This window comes from Gymnodraco acuticeps, unplaced genomic scaffold (genome assembly GCF_902827175.1).
Source record: "Gymnodraco acuticeps unplaced genomic scaffold, fGymAcu1.1, whole genome shotgun sequence".
Taxonomy (NCBI): Eukaryota; Metazoa; Chordata; class Actinopteri; order Perciformes; family Bathydraconidae; genus Gymnodraco; species Gymnodraco acuticeps.
The window spans coordinates 21,644-45,695 of record NW_022991794.1 but is presented as its reverse complement, the minus strand read 5'-3'; the positions used below and the strand labels follow the sequence as shown (position 1 = coordinate 45,695).

Genomic DNA, 24,052 nt, shown 5'->3' with positions numbered 1-24,052 from the left:
CCTCAGAAACCAAGGTACCCCCCCCCCCCCTCCTTATCACCTGAATCTCCTCCTAGAGCTCCATTGAGTTCTTTGTAACCAGATGTCTCTCAGAGGGCGTGGGGAGGGGCTCCTTACTTTCATCTAAAGTCACAGACAGAGAATCAGCACTTTGGAAACAGGGCTGAAACAGAGGGGATTATGGGTAATGCTGCAATGATCTGTTTGGTGTTTCAGCCAATCAGAGACAGGCTCTGGATATATCTGAGACCTGTGATATACTGATGATATTGATAGGGGACCTTTAAAGAGTCCCTGCTCTTCTTCTGTGGTGTTCTCCAACCCTAGCCCCCAGGAAGTGCTCCAGATACCTGATGCTCACCGTACTTTAATGGATTTCATCTGTATTCCGGTTATTGTCCCATGAAGGGACTCTTTACTGGGATTTATGAGCAGAATATATTTACATGTATCAAAAGCATTGAAGACCTTGGAGACATGTTACAGTGGAGGGACATCAACCTGATCAGCTTCCTCTTCAGTCATTAGGCGCTTGGGGGGGGGGGGGGGGGGCCCGGGGCCTAGTCCCTACTAGTTTGCGTAAACCTTTTCACCCCCCAGATCCCCCCTGCTAGAGAGGTAGTACTTTCCTGAGGAGGAAATGGTTCGTGGGTGTGTCGGCCACACTAACAATTTCTGATTGGCTGGGCGAATTGCAAACCACGCCCCTAAAACTCAGAACGTTTTGTGAACCCTAGCAGAAGAGGAAGTGACGTCAGCAGCTTCATTGCCTAATCCTCCCTCAGGGACTTATTCCGGTGAGAACGCCATCTGCTAGGACAGTTCCAGGGACTACAGAGTTAGGCTATGTGCCTAAATGAGGCCAAGCGTAAACCGTAGTTTGGTCGTATCAGAAATCGTTCGGTGCCTAAGGAAAATACCAATATCTTGTGGTTACATTTGGAGTATTTATATACATGTATAGAGCAGGGTTTCCGCTAGGATTTTTTCTCGCCGGTCAAATGTCCGGGCAGACTTTATTTTACCGGATAAATTTGAAACTTACCGGTCATATTTCAATAATAATAATAAGAGTTGTGTAGCAGAGTTTCCGTTAGCAGGTAATTACCGGACTATGAGCAGATATGCTTCAGTTTAAAACTCAGTTCACGGGCTCATGTTTATATTGCTTCAGTCTATAATCGTAACAGATCGAAAAAATTCAGATTCATTTTTCAATAAATGATTCCACAAACAACAAACAACATAATTATTACATTAAACAAACTACTTGTAGTAGATGAAGTACATTATTCAAAAGTTTACATTAACTTTGAATAATCACACGGGAGAAACGGAGCCTCTCTTTTCCCCTCTCTCTCTCTCCTGACAGCCCGTCAGTTTCTCATGCAGCTAAACAGAGGCGGGGCTTCAGGTGATCATGCAGAGCTGCGTGTCTCTGTCAGACTCAGCAGCTGATCTGATCTCTCTCTCGCGTCTGGTTATACTTCACTCGCGTTTATGTCCATATCGATCAGATCCAGCTCTCCTGATCGGGCTTTATAGAGAGCACCGATCAAACTATTAACAGTGAATATCGGCCGATAATGACCGGTGGCCGATCTATCGGAGCATCCCTAATTATTACCAGACATTTTGACCGGCAGGTTTTGAATTTACCGGTTTTTAATACATTTTACCAGCTAAAAACCGGTAATTACCGGCTAACGGAAACCCTGGTACAGAGGTAAGAGTGTACGAAAGAAAGGCAACTTGAATTCATCTCCTTTTCAGGTCTTTTTCTTGCTAATTATAATGTTTGTTTGTTACTCAGGGAATAATGTGTTCTTTGAAGAGTATTTTTAATAAAGATTTTATAACGTCTTCCTGTTTGTGCTTCCCTAAAGTATAGGTTGGGTTTGTTCCTTGAACATGTATTACTTTGACCTGAGAGTTTCTGAGTCCCTTGTAAAACATCACACATCAGGGTCTCTGCGCCCTCAAACCAAAATGCAGATTTCCATAAAATGATTGCCAGAAAACGATATTTCTGTTCCTCAAAAACTGTATCATTCCTCCAGAAATCTGAGTCTCAGAGACAGCTTTGTTTTGACGAGCTCCGACCTCACGTAGTCGGTTTACTTTACGTCGTTGTTTACGCCGCCACGTTGTCATTTACGTCCGCCACGTTCTTGAGAGAATTGATATATCTTATAAACAGTCAGATCAGTAAACAGACACAGTACTCATACTATATCTTTATAGAAACACTTCTGATAGACTGTATACTTAAAAGGAAACACACCTGTACCGTACCCCCCCCCCCCCCCCCATGAAGACAGAGTGACGCTGTAAGGAATCAGCAGAAGAAGAACAGACCATGATCTGATGGATTTATTTGTTTTGTGTCTGAATGTAAATATAAGGTTGGGTCCTTTTAAAGAGTCGATGATACAGAAAAAAGGTTTAATGTGACGATGGACTTTAAATAGACTCCGCCTCCTCCAGAGTTCACTGACATCACCAGGGGAAATCGACCAATCGGCCTGCAGCACATCAGTTCAGAGGAAAGAAAAAAAACGTCCTCCAGGCTGCTGATTGGCTGCTATAACAGGGGCTTGTTGAGGCACTGAGCGGGGCCTCACAGGTAAATGGGCGGGGCCTCACAGGTAACCCTCCTTCTTGAACTGCTCGTGTAGGATGTCCCGGTACTCGTCAAAGCCTCCGTCGATGCGGCCCACCTTCCCGTGCTCACACACCCACAGCTCCTTGCACACCATGCGGATCAGACGCTCGTCGTGAGACACCAGGATGACCCCGCCCTGAAACATGACATCACACAGTGAGGAGACGCACCTGAGACACACTTGAGAGGCACCTGAGACACATGTGACACAACTACAACCCTAAGACAGTCAACTGTTCCCTAAGAGAGTAATCTGTTCCCTGAGAGAGTAATCTGTTCCCTGAGACAGTCAACTGTTCCCAAAGAGAGTAATCTGTTCCCTGAGAGAGTAATCTGTTCCCTGAGACAGTCAACTGTTCCCAAAGAGAGTAATCTGTTCCCTGAGAGTAATCTGTTCCCTGAGACAGTCAACTGTTCCCTAAGAGAGTAATCTGTTCCCTGAGACAGTTAACTGTTCCCTAAGAGAGTAAACTGTTCCCTAAGAGAGTAATCTGTTCCCTGAGACAGTCAACTGTTCCCTAAGAGAGTAAACTGTTCCCTAAGAGAGTAATCTGTTCCCTGAGACAGTCAACTGTTCCCTAAGAGAGTAATCTGTTCCCTGAGAGAGTAATCTGTTCCCTGAGACAGTCAACTGTTCCCAAAGAGAGTAATCTGTTCCCTGAGAGTAATCTGTTCCCTGAGACAGTCAACTGTTCCCTAAGAGAGTAATCTGTTCCCTGAGACAGTCAACTGTTCCCTAAGAGAGTAAACTGTTCCCTAAGAGAGTAATCTGTTCCCTGAGACAGTCAACTGTTCCCTAAGAGAGTAATCTGTTCCCTGAGAGAGTAATCTGTTCCCTGAGACAGTCAACTGTTCCCTAAGAGAGTAATCTGTTCCCTGAGAGAGTAATCTGTTCCCTGAGACAGTCAACTGTTCCCAAAGAGAGTAATCTGTTCCCTGAGAGTAATCTGTTCCCTGAGACAGTCAACTGTTCCCTAAGAGAGTAATCTGTTCCCTGAGAGAGTAATCTGTTCCCTGAGACAGTCAACTGTTCCCTAAGAGAGTAATCTGTTCCCTGAGAGAGTAATCTGTTCCCTGAGACAGTCAACTGTTCCCAAAGAGAGTAATCTGTTCCCTGAGAGTAATCTGTTCCCTGAGACAGTCAACTGTTCCCTAAGAGAGTAATCTGTTCCCTGAGACAGTCAACTGTTCCCTAAGAGAGTAATCTGTTCCCTGAGACAGTCAACTGTTCCCTAAGAGAGTAAACTGTTCCCTAAGAGAGTAATCTGTTCCCTAAGAGAGTAATCTGTTCCCTGAGAGAGTAATCTGTTCCCTGAGACAGTAATCTGTTCCCTGAGAGAGTAATCTGTTCCCTGAGACAGTAATCTGTTCCCTGAGAGAGTAATCTGTTCCCTGAGACAGTAATCTGTTCCCTGAGAGAGTAATCTGTTCCCTGAGAGAGTAATCTGTTCCCTGAGAGAGTAATCGGTTCCCTGAGACAGTAATCCGTTCCCTGAGAGAGTCAACTGTTCCCTAAGACAGTCAACTGTTCCCTAAGAGAGTAATCTGTTTCCTGAGAGAGTCATCTGTTCCCTAAAACAGTAATCTGTTCGCTAACAGAGTCAACTGTTCCCTGAGAGAGTAATCTGTTCCCCGAGAGAGTAATCTGTTCCCCGAGACAGTAATCTGTTCCCCGAGACAGTAATCTGTTCCCCGAGACAGTCAACTGTTCCCTAAGAGAGTAATCTGTTCCCCGAGAGAGTAATCTGTTCCCCGAGAGAGTAATCTGTTCCCCGAGACAGTAATCCGTTCCCCGAGAGAGTAATCCGTTCCCCGAGAGAGTAATCTGTTTCCTGAGAGAGTCAACTGTTCCCCGAGAGAGTAATCTGTTCCCCGACAGAGTAATCTGTTCCCCGACAGAGTAATCTGTTCCCCGAGAGAGTAATCTGTTCCCCGAGAGAGTAATCTGTTCCCCGAGAGAGTAATCTGTTCCCCGAGAGAGTAATCTGTTCCCCGAGACAGTAATCTGTTCCCCGAGAGAGTAATCTGTTCCCCGAGAGAGTAATCTGTTCCCCGAGAGAGTAATCTGTTCCCCGAGAGAGTAATCTGTTCCCCGAGAGAGTAATCTGTTCCCCGAGAGAGTAATCTGTTCCCCGAGACAGTAATCTGTTCCCCGAGAGAGTAATCTGTTCCCCGAGAGAGTAATCTGTTCCCCGAGAGAGTAATCTGTTCCCCGAGAGAGTAATCTGTTCCCCGAGACAGTAATCTGTTCCCCGAGACAGTAATCTGTTCCCCGAGAGAGTAATCTGTTCCCCGAGAGAGTAATCTGTTCCCCGAGACAGTAATCTGTTCCCCGAGAGAGTAATCTGTTCCCCGAGAGAGAGTAATCTGTTCCCCGAGAGAGTAATCTGTTCCCCGAGAGAGTAATCTGTTCCCCGAGAGAGTAATCTGTTCCCCGAGAGAGAGTAATCTGTTCCCCGAGAGAGTAATCTGTTCCCCGAGAGAGTAATCTGTTCCCCGAGAGAGTAATCTGTTCCCAGAGACAGTAATCTGTTCCCCGAGACAGTAATCTGTTCCCCGAGAGAGTAATCTGTTCCCCGAGAGAGTAATCTGTTCCCCGAGAGAGTAATCTGTTCCCCGAGAGAGTAATCTGTTCCCCGAGACAGTAATCTGTTCCCCGAGACAGTAATCTGTTCCCTGAGACAGTAATATGTTCCCTGAAGGTGGGTGATTCACTTACTCTGAACTTGTTGAGGGACTTTGCGAGAGCCTCGATGGTCTCCATGTCCAGATGATTGGTCGGCTCGTCCAGGATGTAGAAGTTTGGACTGACGGGAACAAAAACAAATATACTTTGTTCCTGTTCAGCTTATTCTATTTCACATGTTTACAGTTGACTTCTTACGCATTTACCTGCACATTGGTCACTTTCAACCTTCTTTGCACTATTTTATTTATGTTGTTCTATTTCAATATTGTTATTGTTTGTCTTATTTATATTTACATTGCATTGTGGGAGGAGCCTGTGACTTCAGATGCTCATTGCCATATCTACACTGCTGAGCATCCGATGATAAAACCTTTGATTCTTTAAATGACCGTCGTTATATTTTATGACTACATCACCTTAAAAAATGCATAAACTTTAACAACTTTAAGAAATTGTGGTTTGGATTAGACGAGTTATTTTGATTGTAAAAGCTATACAAACATTAAATCAAGAGTCTGCAAGAAGAAATACTTTGAAAACACTCCACTCTAATGTCCCCCCCGCCTACCACGGCATGGTCATCTGAGCGAAGGCCACGCGACTCTTCTGCCCCCCCGACAGACTGGCCACCGGCCTCGTGGCGAGTTCACCAGTGATCCCGTACCCGCCCAGCTGGTGCCGGTACTCCTCCTCTGGCCGACCTGCACACAAACACACAATCAATCAGAACCATCCAATCAGAACCAAGACCAGTCAATCAGGACCAGTCAATCAGGACCAGCCAATCAGAAGCAGACACAGCTCAGCATGGTGTTTGGTTGTGTTTATTGTTGTTGTTGTGTTTGTTGTTGTTGTGGTTACCGGGGAAGCGGTTGAGCAGCAGCTCTATAGAGCAGACGTTCATGTCCAGCTGGTCCACGTGATGCTGACTGAAGTAACCGATCTTCAGGCTCCTGGGGACAAAACAACCAGCAAGATGAACCTCAGGAGAAATTCAAAACGAAACACCTAAGAGTTAACGGTTCCCTAAAAACAGAAGGTGGTTCCCTAAATAGTGTTTATAAACTAAGAGTTAACGGTTCCCTAAAACAGAAGGTGGTTCCCTAAATAGTGTTTATAAACTAAGAGTTAACGGTTCCCTAAATAGTGTTTATAAACTAAGAGTTAACGGTTCCCTAAATAGTACTAATAAACTAAGAGTTAACGGTTCCCTAAAACAGAAGGTGGTTCCCTAAATAGTATTTATGAACTAAGAGTTAACGGTTCCCTAAAACAGAAGGTGGTTCCCTAAATAGTATTTATGAACTAAGAGTTAACGGTTCCCTAAATAGTGTTTATAAACTAAGAGTTAACGGTTCCCTAAATAGTACTAATAAACTAAGAGTTAACGGTTCCCTAAAACAGAAGGTGGTTCCATAAATAGTGTTTATAAACTAAGAGTTAACGGTTCCCTAAAACAGAAGGTGGTTCCCTAAATAGTGTTTATAAACTAAGAGTTAACGGTTCCCTAAAACAGAAGGTGGTTCCCTAAATAGTGTTTATAAACTAAGAGTTAACAGTTCCCTAAAACAGAAGGTGGTTCCCTAAATAGTATTTATGAACTAAGAGTTAACGGTTCCCTAAATAGTGTTTATAAACTAAGAGTTAACGGTTCCCTAAATAGTACTAATAAACTAAGAGTTAACGGTTCCCTAAAACAGAAGGTGGTTCCCTAAATAGTGTTTATAAACTAAGAGTTAACGGTTCCCTAAAACAGAAGGTGGTTCCCTAAATAGTGTTTATAAACTAAGAGTTAACGGTTCCCTAAAACAGAAGGTGGTTCCCTAAATAGTATTTATGAACTAAGAGTTAACGGTTCCCTAAAACAGAAGGTGGTTCCATAAATAGTATTTATAAACTAAGAGTTAACGGTTCCCTAAAACAGAAGGTGGTTCCCTAAATAGTATTTATGAACTAAGAGTTAACGGTTCCCTAAAACAGAAGGTGGTTCCCTAAATAGTGTTTATAAACTAAGAGTTAACGGTTCCCTAAAACAGAAGGTGGTTCCCTAAATAGTACTAATAAACTAAGAGTTAACGGTTCCCTAAAACAGAAGGTGGTTCCCTAAATAGTGTTTATAAACTAAGAGTTAACGGTTCCCTAAAACAGAAGGTGGTTCCCTAAATAGTATTTATGAACTAAGAGTTAACGGTTCCCTAAAACAGAAGAGGGTTCCCTAAATAGTACTAATAAACTAAGAGTTAACGGTTCCCTAAACAGAACGAAGAAGAATTAAAACCTATAAACAAATAGTCAACAGTTCCCTGATGAGAGAAAATAATTCCCCTAATAGACGGTATAAACAAAGAGCTATGGGTAAACTGAGGAGAGAACAAGGTTCCCTAAATGAACCTATAGACAGAGCGTTAACGACTCACCGAGGAGAGAACAAGGTTCCCCAAATGAACCTATAGACAGAGCGTTAACGACTCACCGAGGAGAGAACAAGGTTCCCCAAATGAACCTATAGACAGAGCGTTAACGACTCACCGAGGAGAGAACAAGGTTCCCTAAATGATCCTATAGACAGAGCGTTAACGACTCACCGAGGAGAGAACAAGGTTCCCTAAATGAACCTATAGACAGAGCCTTAACGACTCGCCGAGGAGAGAACAAGGTTCCCTAAATGAACCTATAGACAGAGCGTTAACGACTCGCCGAGGAGAGAACAAGGTTCCCTAAATGAACCTATAGACAGAGCGTTAACGACTCGCCGAGGAGAAAACAAGGTTCCCTAAATGATCCTATAGACAGAGCGTTAACGACTCGCCGAGGAGAGAACAAGGTTCCCTAAATGAATCTAGAGACAGAGCCTTAACGACTCACCGAGGAGAGAGCATTGAAATACGTTTAGAGTGAGGGTCCCTGTGGACGGGTACCTGTGGGCTTGTCTCATTCCGTTGACCGGCGTTAAGTCACCCATCAGCAGCTTCAGGACGGTGGTTTTACCCGCGCCGTTTTCACCGACCTATCAGGAAACACAACAGCGTCAGGTGTTCAGGTCACTGATTACAGAACATTCAGACAGGTGTGAAGTCTCATGTGAATGCTGGGCTGTGATTGGCTGGTTGAACGTACGATGCAGATGCGAGACTCGAGGTCGGCCGACACGTTGAGTCCAGAGAAGAGAGGACGGTCCGGAGTGTAGTAAAACTCCAGCTCATCTAACTGAAGGATGGGAGGAGACAACTTCTCAAAGTTATCTGGGAACCTGAGGAACACAAAGCATGTTCATCAAGTAATCAATTAACTCATCAATTAACCAATCAATCAATCAATCAATCAATCTGCTCTTCTTACTTTAAGGAGACCTCAATCTCTTTTTCAAGCGGCTTCATCTCAGGTCTGCAGGAGGAAACAAACAGAATTACCTGTCTGTCAGAGGACCGTCACAGCAGCACAGGTAGCAAGGGGCACAGGTGTGCACCAGGTGTGTATCAGTTGTGTGCACCAGGTGTGTGCACCAGGTGTGTACCAGGTGTGTATCAGGTGTGCACCAGGTGTGTGTATCAGTTGTGTGCACCAGGTGTGTGTATCAGTTGTGTGCACCAGGTGTGTATCAGTTGTGTGCACCAGGTGTGTGTATCAGGTGTGTGCACCAGGTGTGTACCAGGTGTGTATCAGGTGTGCACCAGGTGTGTATCAGGTGTGCACCAGGTGTGTATCAGGTGTGCACCAGGTGTGTGTATCAGTTGTGTGCACCAGGTGTGTGTATCAGTTGTGTGCACCAGGTGTGTGTATCAGTTGTGTATTGTGGAGGAAACTTCTGTAGCAATAGAGAGTCAGGACTCAGAGAGACACGAGGAGAGCTGGAGCTTCGATGGCAAACACTGACGGTTTATTTGGAGTTACGGCCGGAGAGTTGACGAGACCCGTGGAGTGTTACGAGTTGACACAGCGGTTGCCAAACCAATTCTGAAGAACTCTTCTGCAGCTCCAGGTTTTATCGAGTTCGGAGCGTAATAATCAACGTTCTTCATCAGTGAGACTAAACATTATGGACCCTGAATCTATAGAGCTCTCGTCCACAAGAACGAGCGCCAGGGAACCTTCGTCCCTGAACGGTACACTACCTCATGGCGGCTTGTGCTCCGTCATAGACTGGCAACAACAATACCCCCAAGCTGCCCCTCCTCAAGAGAGATAGCAGCAATACCCCAGCTGCCCCCCCTCAAGAGAGATAGCAGCAATACCCCAGCTGCCCCCCCTCAAGAGAGATAGCAGCAATACCCCAGCTGCCCCTCCTCAAGAGAGATAGCAGCAATACCCCAGCTGCCCCTCCTCAAGAGAGATAGCAGCAATACCCCAGCTGCCCCCCCTCAAGAGAGATAGCAGCAATACCCCAGCTGCCCCCCCTCAAGAGAGATAGCAGCAATACCCCAGCTGCCCCTCCTCAAGAGAGATAGCAGCAATACCCCAGCTGCCCCTCCTCAAGAGAGATAGCAGCAATACCCCAGCTGCCCCCCCTCAAGAGAGATAGCAGCAATACCCCAGGCCCCCAGGGGCTAGCAGCAATACCCGCTCCTCTCAAGAGAGATAGCAGCAATACCCCAGCTGCCCCCCCTCAAGAGAGATAGCAGCAATACCCCAGCTGCCCCCCCTCAAGAGAGATAGCAGCAATACCCCAGCTGCCCCTCCTTCAGAGCGATAGCAGCAATACCCCAGCTGCCCCTCCTCAAGAGAGATAGCAGCAATACCCCAGCTGCCCCTCCTTCAGAGAGATAGCAGCAATACCCCAGCTGCCCCCCCTCAAGAGAGATAGCAGCAATACCCCAGCTGCCCCCTCCTTCAGAGCGATAGCAGCAATACCCCAGCTGCCCCCTCCTCAAGAGAGATAGCAGCAATACCCCAGCTGCCCCTCCTTCAGAGAGATAGCAGCAATACCCCAGCTGCCCCTCCTCAAGAGAGATAGCAGCAATACCCCAGCTGCCCCCCCTCAAGAGAGATAGCAGCAATACCCCAGCTGCCCCCCCTCAAGAGAGATAGCAGCAATACCCCAGCTGCCCCTCCTTCAGAGCGATAGCAGCAATACCCCAGCTGCCCCTCCTCAAGAGAGATAGCAGCAATACCCCAGCTGCCCCTCCTCAAGAGAGATAGCAGCAATACCCCAGCTGCCCCCCCTCAAGAGAGATAGCAGCAATACCCCAGCTGCCCCCCCTCAAGAGAGATAGCAGCAATACCCCAGCTGCCCCTCCTCAAGAGAGATAGCAGCAATACCCCAGCTGCCCCTCCTCAAGAGAAATAGCAGCAATACCCCAGCTGCCCCCCCTCAAGAGAGATAGCAGCAATACCCCAGCTGCCCCTCCTTCAGAGAGATAGCAGCAATACCCCAGCTGCCCCTCCTCAAGAGAGATAGCAGCAATACCCCAGCTGCCCCCCCTCAAGAGAGATAGCAGCAATACCCCAGCTGCCCCTCCTTCAGAGAGATAGCAGCAATACCCCAGCTGCCCCCCCTCAAGAGAGATAGCAGCAATACCCCAGCTGCCCCCCCTCAAGAGAGATAGCAGCAATACCCCAGCTGCCCCTCCTCAAGAGAGATAGCAGCAATACCCCAGCTGCCCCTCCTCAAGAGAGATAGCAGCAATACCCCAGCTGCCCCTCCTCAAGAGAGATAGCAGCAATACCCCAGCTGCCCCCCCTCAAGAGAGATAGCAGCAATACCCCAGCTGCCCCTCCTCAAGAGAGATAGCAGCAGAACCCTATGCCGTGTGAAAAGAGAGAGTGAGAAGAGAAAACGATGAATTGTGTCGAAGGTTCAATACCTAAGCAAATTATTCCCTAACATGTACTAGGTGTGTATCAGGTGTGTACCAGGTGTGTATCAGGTGTGTGTCAGGTGTGTGTACCAGGTGTGTATCAGGTGTGTGTCAGGTGTGTACTAGGTGTGTACCAGGTGTGTACCAGGTGTGTATTAGGTGTGTACCAGGTGTGTGTCAGGTGTGTACCAGGTGTGTGTCAGGTGTGTATAATAATAACTTATTAGCGCCTTTCATAATACCCAAGGTCGCTTTACAAGGAAGAACAGGAGTATAAACAAACATAACAAACATAACATAACAAAAGGCAGTCAGACAAAACAACAAATAGATCTGGGGCCAAAGGCCTTGGCAGACAGATGGGACTTGAGGGCCCTTTTGAAGGCGTCAAGTGTGGGGATGTTGTGGATCTCCTCAGGGAGAGCGTTCCAGAGAGTGGGGGCTGCCATACTGAAGGCTCTATCCCCGAAGGTTCACCAGGTTGGTGGTGTGTACCAGGTGTGTACCAGGTGTGTACCAGGTGTGTACCAGGTGTGTACCAGGTGTGTACCAGGTGTGTACCAGGTGTGTACCAGGTGTGTACCAGGTGTGTACCAGGTGTGTGTCCAGGTGTGTACCAGGTGTGTATTAGGTGTGTGTCAGGTGTGTACCAGGTGTGTGTACAGGTGTGTACCAGGTGTGTATCAGGTGTGTGTCAGGTGTGTACTAGGTGTGTACCAGGTGTGTACCAGGTGTGTATTAGGTGTGTATCAGGTGTGTACCAGGTGTGTGTCAGGTGTGTGTACCAGGTGTGTACCAGGTGTGTGTCAGGTGTGTGTCAGGTGTGTACCAGGTGTGTATCAGGTGTGTGTCAGGTGTGTACTAGGTGTGTACCAGGTGTGTACCAGGTGTGTATCAGGTGTGTACCAGGTGTGTGTCAGGTGTGTACTAGGTGTGTACCAGGTGTGTACCAGGTGTGTATCAGGTGTGTACCAGGTGTGTGTCAGGTGTGTACCAGGTGTGTGTCAGGTGTGTATCAGGTGTGTACCAGGTGTGTGTCAGGTGTGTATTAGGTGTGTACCAGGTGTGTGTCAGGTGTGTATTAGGTGTGTGTCAGGTGTGTGTACTCACAGTCTCTCCAGTAGTTTCAGTTTGCTCTGGACCTGAGCTGCTCTGTTAGCGTTGTACCGGAATCTGTCGATGAACACCTGAAGCACAGACACACGCCGTCAGTGACGCAATGCATGCTGTACTACAGTAGTAGTACCGGTATGTGCTGTCTGTACTACAGTAGTAGTACCTGTATGTGCTGTCTGTACGTACTACAGTAGCAGTACCTGTATGTGCTGTCTGTACTGCAGTAGCAGTACCTGTATGTGCTGTCTGTACTGCAGTAGCAGTACCTGTATGTGCTGTCTGTACTGCAGTAGTACCTGTATGTGCTGTCTGTACTAAAGTAGTACCTGTATGTGCTGTCTGTACTGCAGTAGTAGTACCTGTATGTGCTGTCTGTACTGCAGTAGTACCTGTATGTGCTGTCTGTACTGCAGTAGTAGTACCTGCATGTGCTGTCTGTACTGCAGTAGTAGTACCTGTATGTGCTGTCTGTACTGCAGTAGTAATACCTGTATGTGCTGTCTGTACTGCAGTAGTACCTGCATGTGCTGTCTGTACTGCAGTAGTAGTACCTGCATGTGCTGTCTGTACTGCAGTAGTAGTACCTGTATGTGCTGTCTGTACTGCAGTAGTACCTGTATGTGCTGTCTGTACTGCAGTAGTAGTACCTGTATGTGCTGTCTGTACTGCAGTAGTACCTGTATGTGCTGTCTGTACTGCAGTAGTACCTGTATGTGCTGTCTGTACTGCAGTAGCAGTACTGCAGTAGCAGTACCTGTATGTGCTGTCTGTACTACAGTAGTAGTACCTGTATGTGCTGTCTGTACTGCAGTAGCAGTACCTGTATGTGCTGTCTGTACTGCAGTAGTAGTACCTGTATGTGCTGTCTGTACTGCAGTAGTAGTACCTGTATGTGCTGTCTGTACTGCAGTAGTAGTACCTGCATGTGCTGTCTGTACTGCAGTAGTAGTACCTGTATGTGCTGTCTGTACTGCAGTAGTACCTGTATGTGCTGTCTGTACTGCAGTAGCAGTACCTGTATGTGCTGTCTGTACTGCAGTAGCAGTACCTGTATGTGCTGTCTGTACTAAAGTAGTACCTGTATGTGCTGTCTGTACTGCAGTAGCAGTACCGGTATGTGCTGTCTGTACTGCAGTAGTACCTGTATGTGCTGTCTGTACTGCAGTAGCAGTACCTGTATGTGCTGTCTGTACTGCAGTAGTAGTACCTGCATGTGCTGTCTGTACTGCAGTAGCAGTACCTGTATGTGCTGTCTGTACTGCAGTACCTGTATGTGCTGTCTGTACTGCAGTAGCAGTACCTGTATGTGCTGTCTGTACTGCAGTAGTAGTACCTGTATGTGCGGTCTGTACTGCAGTAGTAGTACCTGTATGTGCTGTCTGTACTGCAGTAGTAGTACCTGTATGTGCTGTCTGCACTGCAGTAGTAGTACCTGTATGTGCTGTCTGCACTGCAGTAGTAGTACCTGTATGTGCTGTCTGTACTGCAGTAGTAGTACCTGTATGTGCTGTCTGTACTGCAGTAGTAGTACCTGTATGTGCCGTCTGTACTGCAGTAGCAGTACCTGTATGTGCCGTCTGTACTGCAGTAGCAGTACCTGTATGTGCCGTCTGTACTGCAGTAGCAGTACCTGTATGTGCCGTCTGTACTGCAGTAGTAGTACCTGTATGTGCCATCTGTACTGCAGCAGTAGTACCTGTATGTGCTGTCTGTACTGCAGTAGTAGTACCTGCATGTGCTGTCTGTACTGCAGTAGTAGTACCTGCATGTGCTGTCTTTACTGCAGTAGTAGTACCTGTATGTGCTGTCTGTACTGCAGTAGTAGTACCTGTATGTGCTGTCTGTACTGCAGTAGTAGTACCTGTATGTGCTGTCTGTACTGCAGTAGTAGTACCTGTATGTGCTGTCTGTACTGCAGTAGTAGTACCTGTATGTGCTGTCTGTACTGCAGTAGTAGTACCTGTATGTGCCGTCTGTACTGCAGTAGCAGTACCTGTATGTGCTGTCTGTACTGCAGTAGTAGTACCTGTATGTGCTGTCTGTACTGCAGTAGTAGTACCTGTATGTGCCGTCTGTACTGCAGTAGTAGTACCTGTATGTGCCGTCTGTACTGCAGTAGCAGTACCTGTATGTGCCGTCTGTACTGCAGTAGCAGTACCTGTATGTGCCGTCTGTACTGCAGTAGCAGTACCTGTATGTGCTGTCTGTACTACAGTAGTAGTACCTGTATGTGCTGTCTGTACTGCAGTAGTAGTACCTGTATGTGCTGTCTGTACTGCAGCAGTAGTACCTGTATGTGCTGTCTGTACTGCAGTAGTAGTACCTGCATGTGCTGTCTGTACTGCAGTAGTAGTACCTGTATGTGCTGTCTGTACTGCAGTAGTAGTACCTGTATGTGCTGTCTGTACTGCAGTAGTACCTGTATGTGCTGTCTGTACTACAGTAGTACCTGTATGTGCTGTCTGTACTGCAGTAGTAGTACCTGCATGTGCTGTCTGTACTGCAGTAGTACCTGCATGTGCTGTCTGTACTGCAGTAGTACCTGTATGTGCTGTCTGTACTGCAGTAGTAGTACCTGCATGTGCTGTCTGTACTGCAGTAGTACCTGCATGTGCTGTCTGTACTGCAGTAGTACCTGTATGTGCTGTCTGTACTGCAGTAGTAGTACCTGTATGTGCTGTCTGTACTGCAGTAGTAGTACCTGTATGTGCTGTCTGTACTGCAGTAGTACCTGTATGTGCTGTCTGTACTGCAGTAGTACCTGTATGTGCTGTCTGTACTGCAGTAGTAGTACCTGTATGTGCTGTCTGTACTGCAGTAGTAGTACCTGTATGTGCTGTCTGTACTGCAGTAGTAGTACCTGTATGTGCTGTCTGTACTGCAGTAGTAGTACCTGCATGTGCTGTCTGTACTGCAGTAGTAGTACCTGTATGTGCTGTCTGTACTGCAGCAGTAGTACCTGTATGTGCTGTCTGCACTGCAGTAGTAGTACCTGTATGTGCTGTCTGTACTGCAGTAGTACCTGTATGTGCTGTCTGTACTGCAGCAGTAGTACCTGTATGTGCTGTCTGTACTGCAGTAGTACCTGTATGTGCTGTCTGCACTGCAGTAGTAGTACCTGTATGTGCTGTCTGTACTGCAGTAGTACCTGTATGTGCTGTCTGTACTGCAGTAGTAGTACCTGTATGTGCTGTCTGTACTGCAGTAGCAGTACCTGTATGTGCTGTCTGTACTGCAGTAGCAGTACCTGTATGTGCTGTCTGTACTGCAGTAGTAGTACCTGTATGTGCTGTCTGTACTGCAGTAGTACCTGTATGTGCTGTCTGTACTGCAGCAGTAGTACCTGTATGTGCTGTCTGTACTGCAGTAGTACCGTATGTGCTGTCTGTACTGCAGTAGTACCTGTATGTGCTGTCTGTACTGCAGGTAGTACCTGTATGTGCTGTCCTGTACTGCAGTAGTAGTACCTGTATGTGCTGTCTGTACTGCAGTAGTACGTATGTGCTGTCTGTACTGCCAGTAGTACCTGTGCTGTCTGTACTGCAGTAGTAGTACCTGTATGTGCTGTCTGTACTGCAGTAGCAGTACCTGTATGTGCTGTCTGTGCTGCAGTAGTACCTGTATGTGCTGTCTGTACTGCAGCAGTAGTACCTGTATGTGCTGTCTGTACTGCAGTAGTAGTACCTGTATGTGCTGTCTGTACTGCAGTAGTACCTGTATGTGCTGTCTGTACTGCAGTAGTACCTGTATGTGCTGTCTGTACTGCAGCAGTAGTACCTGTATGTGCTGTCTGTACTGCAGTAGCAGTACCTGTATGTGCTGTCTGTACTGCAGTAGCAGTACCTGTATGTGCTGTCTGTACTGCAGTAGCAGTACCTGTATGTGCTGTCTGTACTGCAGTAGCAGTACCTGTATGTGCTGTCTGTACTGCAGTAGCAGTACCTGTATGTGCTGTCTGTACTGCAGTAGTAGTACCTGTATGTGCTGTCTGTACTGCAGTAGCAGTACCTGTATGTGCTGTCTGTACTGCAGTAGTAGTACCTGTATGTGCTGTCTGTACTGCAGTAGTAGTACCTGTATGTGCTGTCTGTACTGCAGTAGTAGTACCTGTATGTGCTGTCTGTACTGCAGTAGTAGTACCTGTATGTGCTGTCTGTACTGCAGTAGTAGTACCTGTATGTGCTGTCTGTACTGCAGTAGCAGTACCTGTATGTGCTGTCTGTACTGCAGTAGTAGTACCTGTATGTGCTGTCTGTACTGCAGTAGTAGTACCTGTATGTGCTGTCTGTACTGCAGTAGTAGTACCTGTATGTGCTGTCTGTACTGCAGCTGAGCATCGTATTCTCGCTTCTCGTTCTTCTGTCGGTCCTCTTTGGTCTTGATGAAGTTCTCGTAGTCGCCACGGTAACTGTCCAGGGTCTGGTTGTGCAGGTGCACGATGTCGGTCACCACGGCGTTCAGGAAGTTCCTGTCGTGAGAAACCACCAAGATGGTGGACTGCCACGTCTGTGGAGGAGGAGGGTTCTGTTAGCTCCAGGCTAACGGCTACTACTGTTCTCAATGAGGAATGCTAACAGGAGGAGAGGCACAGACCTGCAGGTAGGTCTCCAACCAGAGGATGGCTCTGACGTCCAGCATGTTGGTGGGCTCTGAAACACACACACATTATACCCATTATTCTGACACTATGCACATTATAATATCACTATACTACTGATACACATGTTATACGATCACTATACTACACATAATACTACTGCATTATCCAAGTGTACTGCTGATTAGGGATGCTCCGATCGCCAATTGTGGGGCCGATCCGATCGAGTGGGCGGGGCCTATGGGGATCTTCCATTTACAGTGATGTTCAAAACTCATTCTGGAGCTTCCACAAACAACACTATTACATTCAAATGAAGAACATTATTAAGTTTACATTAATGTTGGAGAATCTCTCTCTCTCTAGTGGACTCACCATCCAGCAGCAGCAGGTCCGGCCTGAAACACACACACAGTGAAGAGTTAACACACACAGTGAAGAGTTAACACACACAGTGAAGAGTTAACACACACACACACACACAGTGAAGAGTTAACACACACAGTGAAGAGTTAACACACACTGAAGAGTTAACACACACTGAAGAGTTAACACACACACACAGTGAAGAGTTAACACACACAGTGAAGAGTTAACACACACAGTGAAGAGTTAACACACACACAGTGAAGAGTTAACACACACAGTGAAGAGTTAACACACACAGTGAAGAGTTAACACACACACAGTGAAGAGTTAACACACACACAGTGAAGAGTTAACACACACACAGTGAAGAGTTAACACACACACAGTGAAGAGTTAACACACACAGTGAAGAGTTAACACACACAGTGAAGAGTTAACACACAGTGAAGAGTTAACACACACACAGTGAAGAGTTAACACACACACACAGTGAAGAGTTAACACACACACAGTGAAGAGTTAACACACACACTGAAGAGTTAACACACACACAGTGAAGAGTTAACACACACACACTGAAGAGTTAACACACACACACACTGAAGAGTTAACACACAGTGAAGAGTTAACACACACACTGAAGAGTTAACACACACACAGTGAAGAGTTAACACACACAGTGAAGAGTTAACACACAGTGAAGAGTTAACACACACAGTGAAGAGTTAACACACACAGTGAAGAGTTAACACACACACAGTGAAGAGTTAACACACACAGTGAAGAGTTAACACACACAGTGAAGAGTTAACACACACAGTGAAGAGTTAACACACACACAGTGAAGAGTTAACACACACACACTGAAGAGTTAACACACACAGTGAAGAGTTAACACACACACACACAGTGAAGAGTTAACACACACACAGTGAAGAGTTAACACACAGTGAAGAGTTAACACACAGTGAAGAGTTAACACACAGTGAAGAGTTAACACACACACACTGAAGAGTTAACACACACACAGTGAAGAGTTAACACACACACACTGAAGAGTTAACACACACACTGAAGAGTTAACACACAGTGAAGAGTTAACACACACAGTGAAGAGTTAACACACACACACTGAAGAGTTAACACACACACAGTGAAGAGTTAACACACACAGTGAAGAGTTAACACACACAGTGAAGAGTTAACACACACAGTGAAGAGTTAACACACACACACTGAAGAGTTAACACACACACACTGAAGAGTTAACACACACACACTGAAGAGTTAACACACACACACAGTGAAGAGTTAACACACACACACTGAAGAGTTAACACACACACACTGAAGAGTTAACACACACACTGAAGAGTTAACACACACACACACTGAAGAGTTAAACACACAGTGAATAGTTAACACACACACACTGAAGAGTTAACACACACACACACTGAAGTGTTAACACACAGTGAAGAGTTAACACACACTGAAGAGTTAACACACACACACTGAAGAGTTAACACACACACACACTGAAGAGTTAACACACAGTGAAGAGTTAACACACACACACTGAAGAGTTAACACACACACACAGTGAAGAGTTAACACACACACACAGTGAAGAGTTAACACACACACTGAAGAGTTAACACACACACTGAAGAGTTAACACACACACACACACTGAAGAGTTAACACACACACACTGAAGAGTTAACACACACACACACACTGAAGAGTTAACACACACACAGTGAAGAGTTAACACACACACAGTGAAGAGTTAACACACACACAGTGAAGAGTTAACACACACAGTGAAGAGTTAACACACACAGTGAAGAGTTAACACACACAGTGAAGAGTTAACACACACACAGTGAAGAGTTAACACACACACAGTGAAGAGTTAACACACACACAGTGAAGAGTTAACACACACACAGTGAAGAGTTAACACACACACAGTGAAGAGTTAACACACACACAGTGAAGAGTTAACACACACAGTGAAGAGTTAACACACACAGTGAAGAGTTAACACACACAGTGAAGAGTTAACACACAGTGAAGAGTTAACACACACAGTGAAGAGTTAACACACACAGTGAAGAGTTAACACACACAGTGAAGAGTTAACACACACACTGAAGAGTTAACACACACACACAGTGAAGAGTTAACACACACACAGTGAAGAGTTAACACACACAGTGAAGAGTTAACACACACACACAGTGAAGAGTTAACACACACACAGTGAAGAGTTAACACACACACAGTGAAGAGTTAACACACACACAGTGAAGAGTTAATACACACACACTCTGAAGAGTTAACACACACACACACTGAAGAGTTAACACACAGTGAAGAGTTAACACACACACAGTGAAGAGTTAACACACACACAGTGAAGAGTTAACACACACAGTGAAGAGTTAACACACACACAGTGAAGAGTTAACACACACACAGTGAAGAGTTAACACACACACAGTGAAGAGTTAACACACACACAGTGAAGAGTTAACACACACACAGTGAAGAGTTAACACACACACACACACTGAAGAGTTAACACACACACAGTGAAGAGTTAACACACAGTGAAGAGTTAACACACAGTGAAGAGTTAACACACACACAGTGAAGAGTTAACACACACACAGTGAAGAGTTAACACACAGTGAAGAGTTAACACACACACAGTGAAGAGTTAACACACACACAGTGAAGAGTTAACACACAGTGAAGAGTTAACACACACACAGTGAAGAGTTAACACACACACACTGAAGAGTTAACACACACACAGTGAAGAGTTAACACACACACAGTGAAGAGTTAACACACACACACTGAAGAGTTAACACACACACTGAAGAGTTAACACACAGTGAAGAGTTAACACACACACTGAAGAGTTAACACACACACTGAAGAGTTAACACACAGTGAAGAGTTAACACACACAGTGAAGAGTTAACACACACACAGTGAAGAGTTAACACACACACAGTGAAGAGTTAACACACACACAGTGAAGAGTTAACACACACACAGTGAAGAGTTAACACACACACTGAAGAGTTAACACACAGTGAAGAGTTAACACACAGTGAAGAGTTAACACACAGTGAAGAGTTAACACACAGTGAAGAGTTAACACACACACAGTGAAGAATTAACACACACTGAAGAGTTAACACACACACAGTGAAGAATTAACACACACTGAAGAGTTAACACACACACACTGAAGAGTTAACACACACACAGTGAAGAGTTAACACACACACAGTGAAGAGTTAACACACACAGTGAAGAGTTAACACACACACAGTGAAGAGTTAACACACACAGTGAAGAGTTAACACACACACAGTGAAGAGTTAACACACACACAGTGAAGAGTTAACACACACACAGTGAAGAGTTAACACACACAGTGAAGAGTTAACACACACAGTGAAGAGTTAACACACACAGTGAAGAGTTAACACACACACACTGAAGAGTTAACACACACACACTGAAGAGTTAACACACACACAGTGAAGAGTTAACACACACACAGTGAATAATAGCTCGTAGAGAAACAGAAACACTCACTTAGCGAACAGAGCTCTGGCCAACGCCAGCCTCATCCTCCATCCTCCTGAGAACTCCCTGCACACACACACACACACACATTATTATAAAACCAATATGATGATATGGTGTGTATGTGTGTGTGTGTGTGTGTGTGTGTGTGTGTGTGTGTGTGTGTGTGCTCACTTGGTGGTCTGCTGTTGCATTTTGGAAGAAAACCCGAGTCCGGCCAGGATGACGGATGCTCTGATTGGACGAGACAGATGTCAATCACAAACATATCACCAGTCAGACCCAGTGGGTGACATGAAGGCAACAACAACAACAACAGCAGCAGCAGCAGCAGCAGCCTCCTCACCGGGCCGGGGCTTTGTCCGCCTCGATCTCCTCCAGCTTGGCGTAGATCTCCGTCAGCCGGACGCTCTCATTCCCGTCAATACTGGGGTTATAGGGAACAACAACATATTAAAAACAACAATAACAACAACACAAAGACAAAATAAACACTTTGGTGGAGCTTCAAGATTCTCCATGAAAACAAATGAACTAAAAATATAGAGAAACTTTGATCTATTTTTGTTACTATTCAATAAAACACATGATGTGTCCCCTCTGTGTTCCCGTGATGTGCAACATCATAACTTTATATTATATACACATTAGAACTTCAGCCTGGGGATTAATAAGGTGATGCCTTTTTACTTTTATAGAACAGAATAAGTTATTATTAGTTGATAGAGACCATAAAACCTGCGATGTGTGTTTATCACATGTTATTGTTACATATTTGATGCAGCTTATGATGTCTGAGATCATGTGTGTTGTGATGTTTCTTACGCTCCGGTGGCGATGCGCGCGTTGAGGTTCCTCTCCTCCGCCAGCAGCCCCTCCCTCACGGAGTCGCTCTCCAGGACGCTCTGCAGAGCTCCGGTCTCGTCTCCGGCCACTTCCTGTTCCACGTGCAGGATGGTGATGTGAGGCGGGACCCGCAGGCTGCGACTCGCCAACATCTTCAGGAGGGTCGTCTTCCCCAAACCGTTACGACCAATCAGACCGTAGCGCCGGCCCGAAGACAGAGAGATCTCCGCCCCCTGCAGCAAACACCTGCACAGAGATTATAGTCATTCAGACTGACCTGGGACCAGCTGCTAGTTCTGCTGCTATAGACTGAAGACTCTCCTCTTATAGTGAGGGCTGGTTCAGGCTGACCTGGGACCAGCTGCTAGTTCTGCTGCTATAGACTGAAGACTCTCCTCTTACAGTGAGGGCTGGTTCAGGCTGACCTGGGACCAGCTGCTAGTTCTGCTGCTATAGACTGAAGACTCTCCTCTTACAGTGAGGGCTGGTTCAGGCTGACCTGGGACCAGCTGCTAGTTCTGCTGCTATAGACTGAAGACTCTCCTCTTGTAGTGAGGGCTGGTTCAGGCTGACCTGGGACCAGCTGCTAGTTCTGCTGCTATAGACTGAAGACTCTCCTCTTATAGTGAGGGCTGGTTCAGGCTGACCTGGGACCAGCTGCTAGTTCTGCTGCTATAGACTGAAGACTCTCCTCTTATAGTGAGGGCTGGTTCAGGCTGACCTGGGACCAGCTGCTAGTTCTGCTGCTATAGACTGAAGACTCTCCTCTTACAGTGAGGGCTGGTTCAGGCTGACCTGGGACCAGCTGCTAGTTCTGCTGCTATAGACTGAAGACTCTCCTCTTGTAGTGAGGGCTGGTTCAGACTGACCTGGGACCAGCTGCTAGTTCTGCTGCTATAGACTGAAGACTCTCCTCTTATAGTGAGGGCTGGTTCAGACTGACCTGGGACCAGCTGCTAGTTCTGCTGCTATAGACTGAAGACTCTCCTCTTATAGTGAGGGCTGGTTCAGGCTGACCTGGGACCAGCTGCTAGTTCTGCTGCTATAGACTGAAGACTCTCCTCTTACAGTGAGGGCTGGTTCAGGCTGACCTGGGACCAGCTGCTAGTTCTGCTGCTATAGACTGAAGACTCTCCTCTTGTAGTGAGGGCTGGTTCAGACTGACCTGGGACCAGCTGCTAGTTCTGCTGCTATAGACTGAAGACTCTCCTCTTGTAGTGAGGGCTGGTTCAGACTGACCTGGGACCAGCTGCTAGTTCTGCTGCTATAGACTGAAGACTCTCCGCTTGTAGTGAGGGCTGGTTCAGACTGACCTGGGACCAGCTGCTAGTTCTGCTGCTATAGACTGAAGACTCTCCTCTTACAGTGAGGGCTGGTTCAGGCTGACCTGGGACCAGCTGCTAGTTCTGCTGCTATAGACTGAAGACTCTCCTCTTATAGTGAGGGCTGGTTCAGGCTGACCTGGGACCAGCTGCTAGTTCTGCTGCTATAGACTGAAGACTCTCCTCTTACAGTGAGGGCTGGTTCAGGCTGACCTGGGACCAGCTGCTAGTTCTGCTGCTATAGACTGAAGACTCTCCTCTTATAGTGAGGGCTGGTTCAGGCTGACCTGGGACCAGCTGCTAGTTCTGCTGCTATAGACTGAAGACTCTCCTCTTACAGTGAGGGCTGGTTCAGGCTGACCTGGGACCAGCTGCTAGTTCTGCTGCTATAGACTGAAGACTCTCCTCTTGTAGTGAGGGCTGGTTCAGACTGACCTGGGACCAGCTGCTAGTTCTGCTGCTATAGACTGAAGACTCTCCTCTTACAGTGAGGGCTGGTTCAGGCTGACCTGGGACCAGCTGCTAGTTCTGCTGCTATAGACTGAAGACTCTCCTCTTGTAGTGAGGGCTGGTTCAGGCTGACCTGGGACCAACTGCTAGTTCTGCTGCTATAGACTGAAGACTCTCCTCTTGTAGTGAGGGCTGGTTCAGACTGACCTGGGACCAGCTGCTAGTTCTGCTGCTATAGACTGAAGACTCTCCTCTTGTAGTGAGGGCTGGTTCAGGCTGACCTGGGACCAGCTGCTAGTTCTGCTGCTATAGACTGAAGACTCTCCTCTTGTAGTGAGGGCTGGTTCAGACTGACCTGGGACCAGCTGCTAGTTCTGCTGCTATAGACTGAAGACTCTCCTCTTATAGTGAGGGCTGGTTCAGGCTGACCTGGGACCAGCTGCTAGTTCTGCTGCTATAGACTGAAGACTCTCATCTTATAGTGAGGGCTGGTTCAGACTGACCTGGGACCAGCTGCTAGTTCTGCTGCTATAGACTGAAGACTCTCCTCTTATAGTGAGGGCTGGTTCAGGCTGACCTGGGACCAGC

At 46.6% G+C, this 24,052-nt stretch overlaps 1 protein-coding gene across 1 annotated transcript in view; it reads right to left on the bottom strand.

Moving 5' to 3' along the window:
- Window positions 1-2,418: 2,418 nt before the first annotated feature.
- abcf3 (ATP-binding cassette, sub-family F (GCN20), member 3) overlaps window positions 2,419-24,052 on the bottom strand; it is a gene marked incomplete at its 3' end in the record, with an annotated part of 36,813 nt that continues 15,179 nt past the window's right edge. The window contains 15 exon segments of the mRNA XM_034199612.1: window positions 2,419-2,801; window positions 5,385-5,472; window positions 5,923-6,055; window positions 6,216-6,307; window positions 8,273-8,361; window positions 8,472-8,604; window positions 8,694-8,738; window positions 12,260-12,336; window positions 16,571-16,771; window positions 16,859-16,914; window positions 17,238-17,260; window positions 20,856-20,912; window positions 21,021-21,080; window positions 21,193-21,273; window positions 21,672-21,938. Coding sequence (XP_034055503.1) covers window positions 2,643-2,801; window positions 5,385-5,472; window positions 5,923-6,055; window positions 6,216-6,307; window positions 8,273-8,361; window positions 8,472-8,604; window positions 8,694-8,738; window positions 12,260-12,336; window positions 16,571-16,771; window positions 16,859-16,914; window positions 17,238-17,260; window positions 20,856-20,912; window positions 21,021-21,080; window positions 21,193-21,273; window positions 21,672-21,938 — 1,561 coding nt within the window.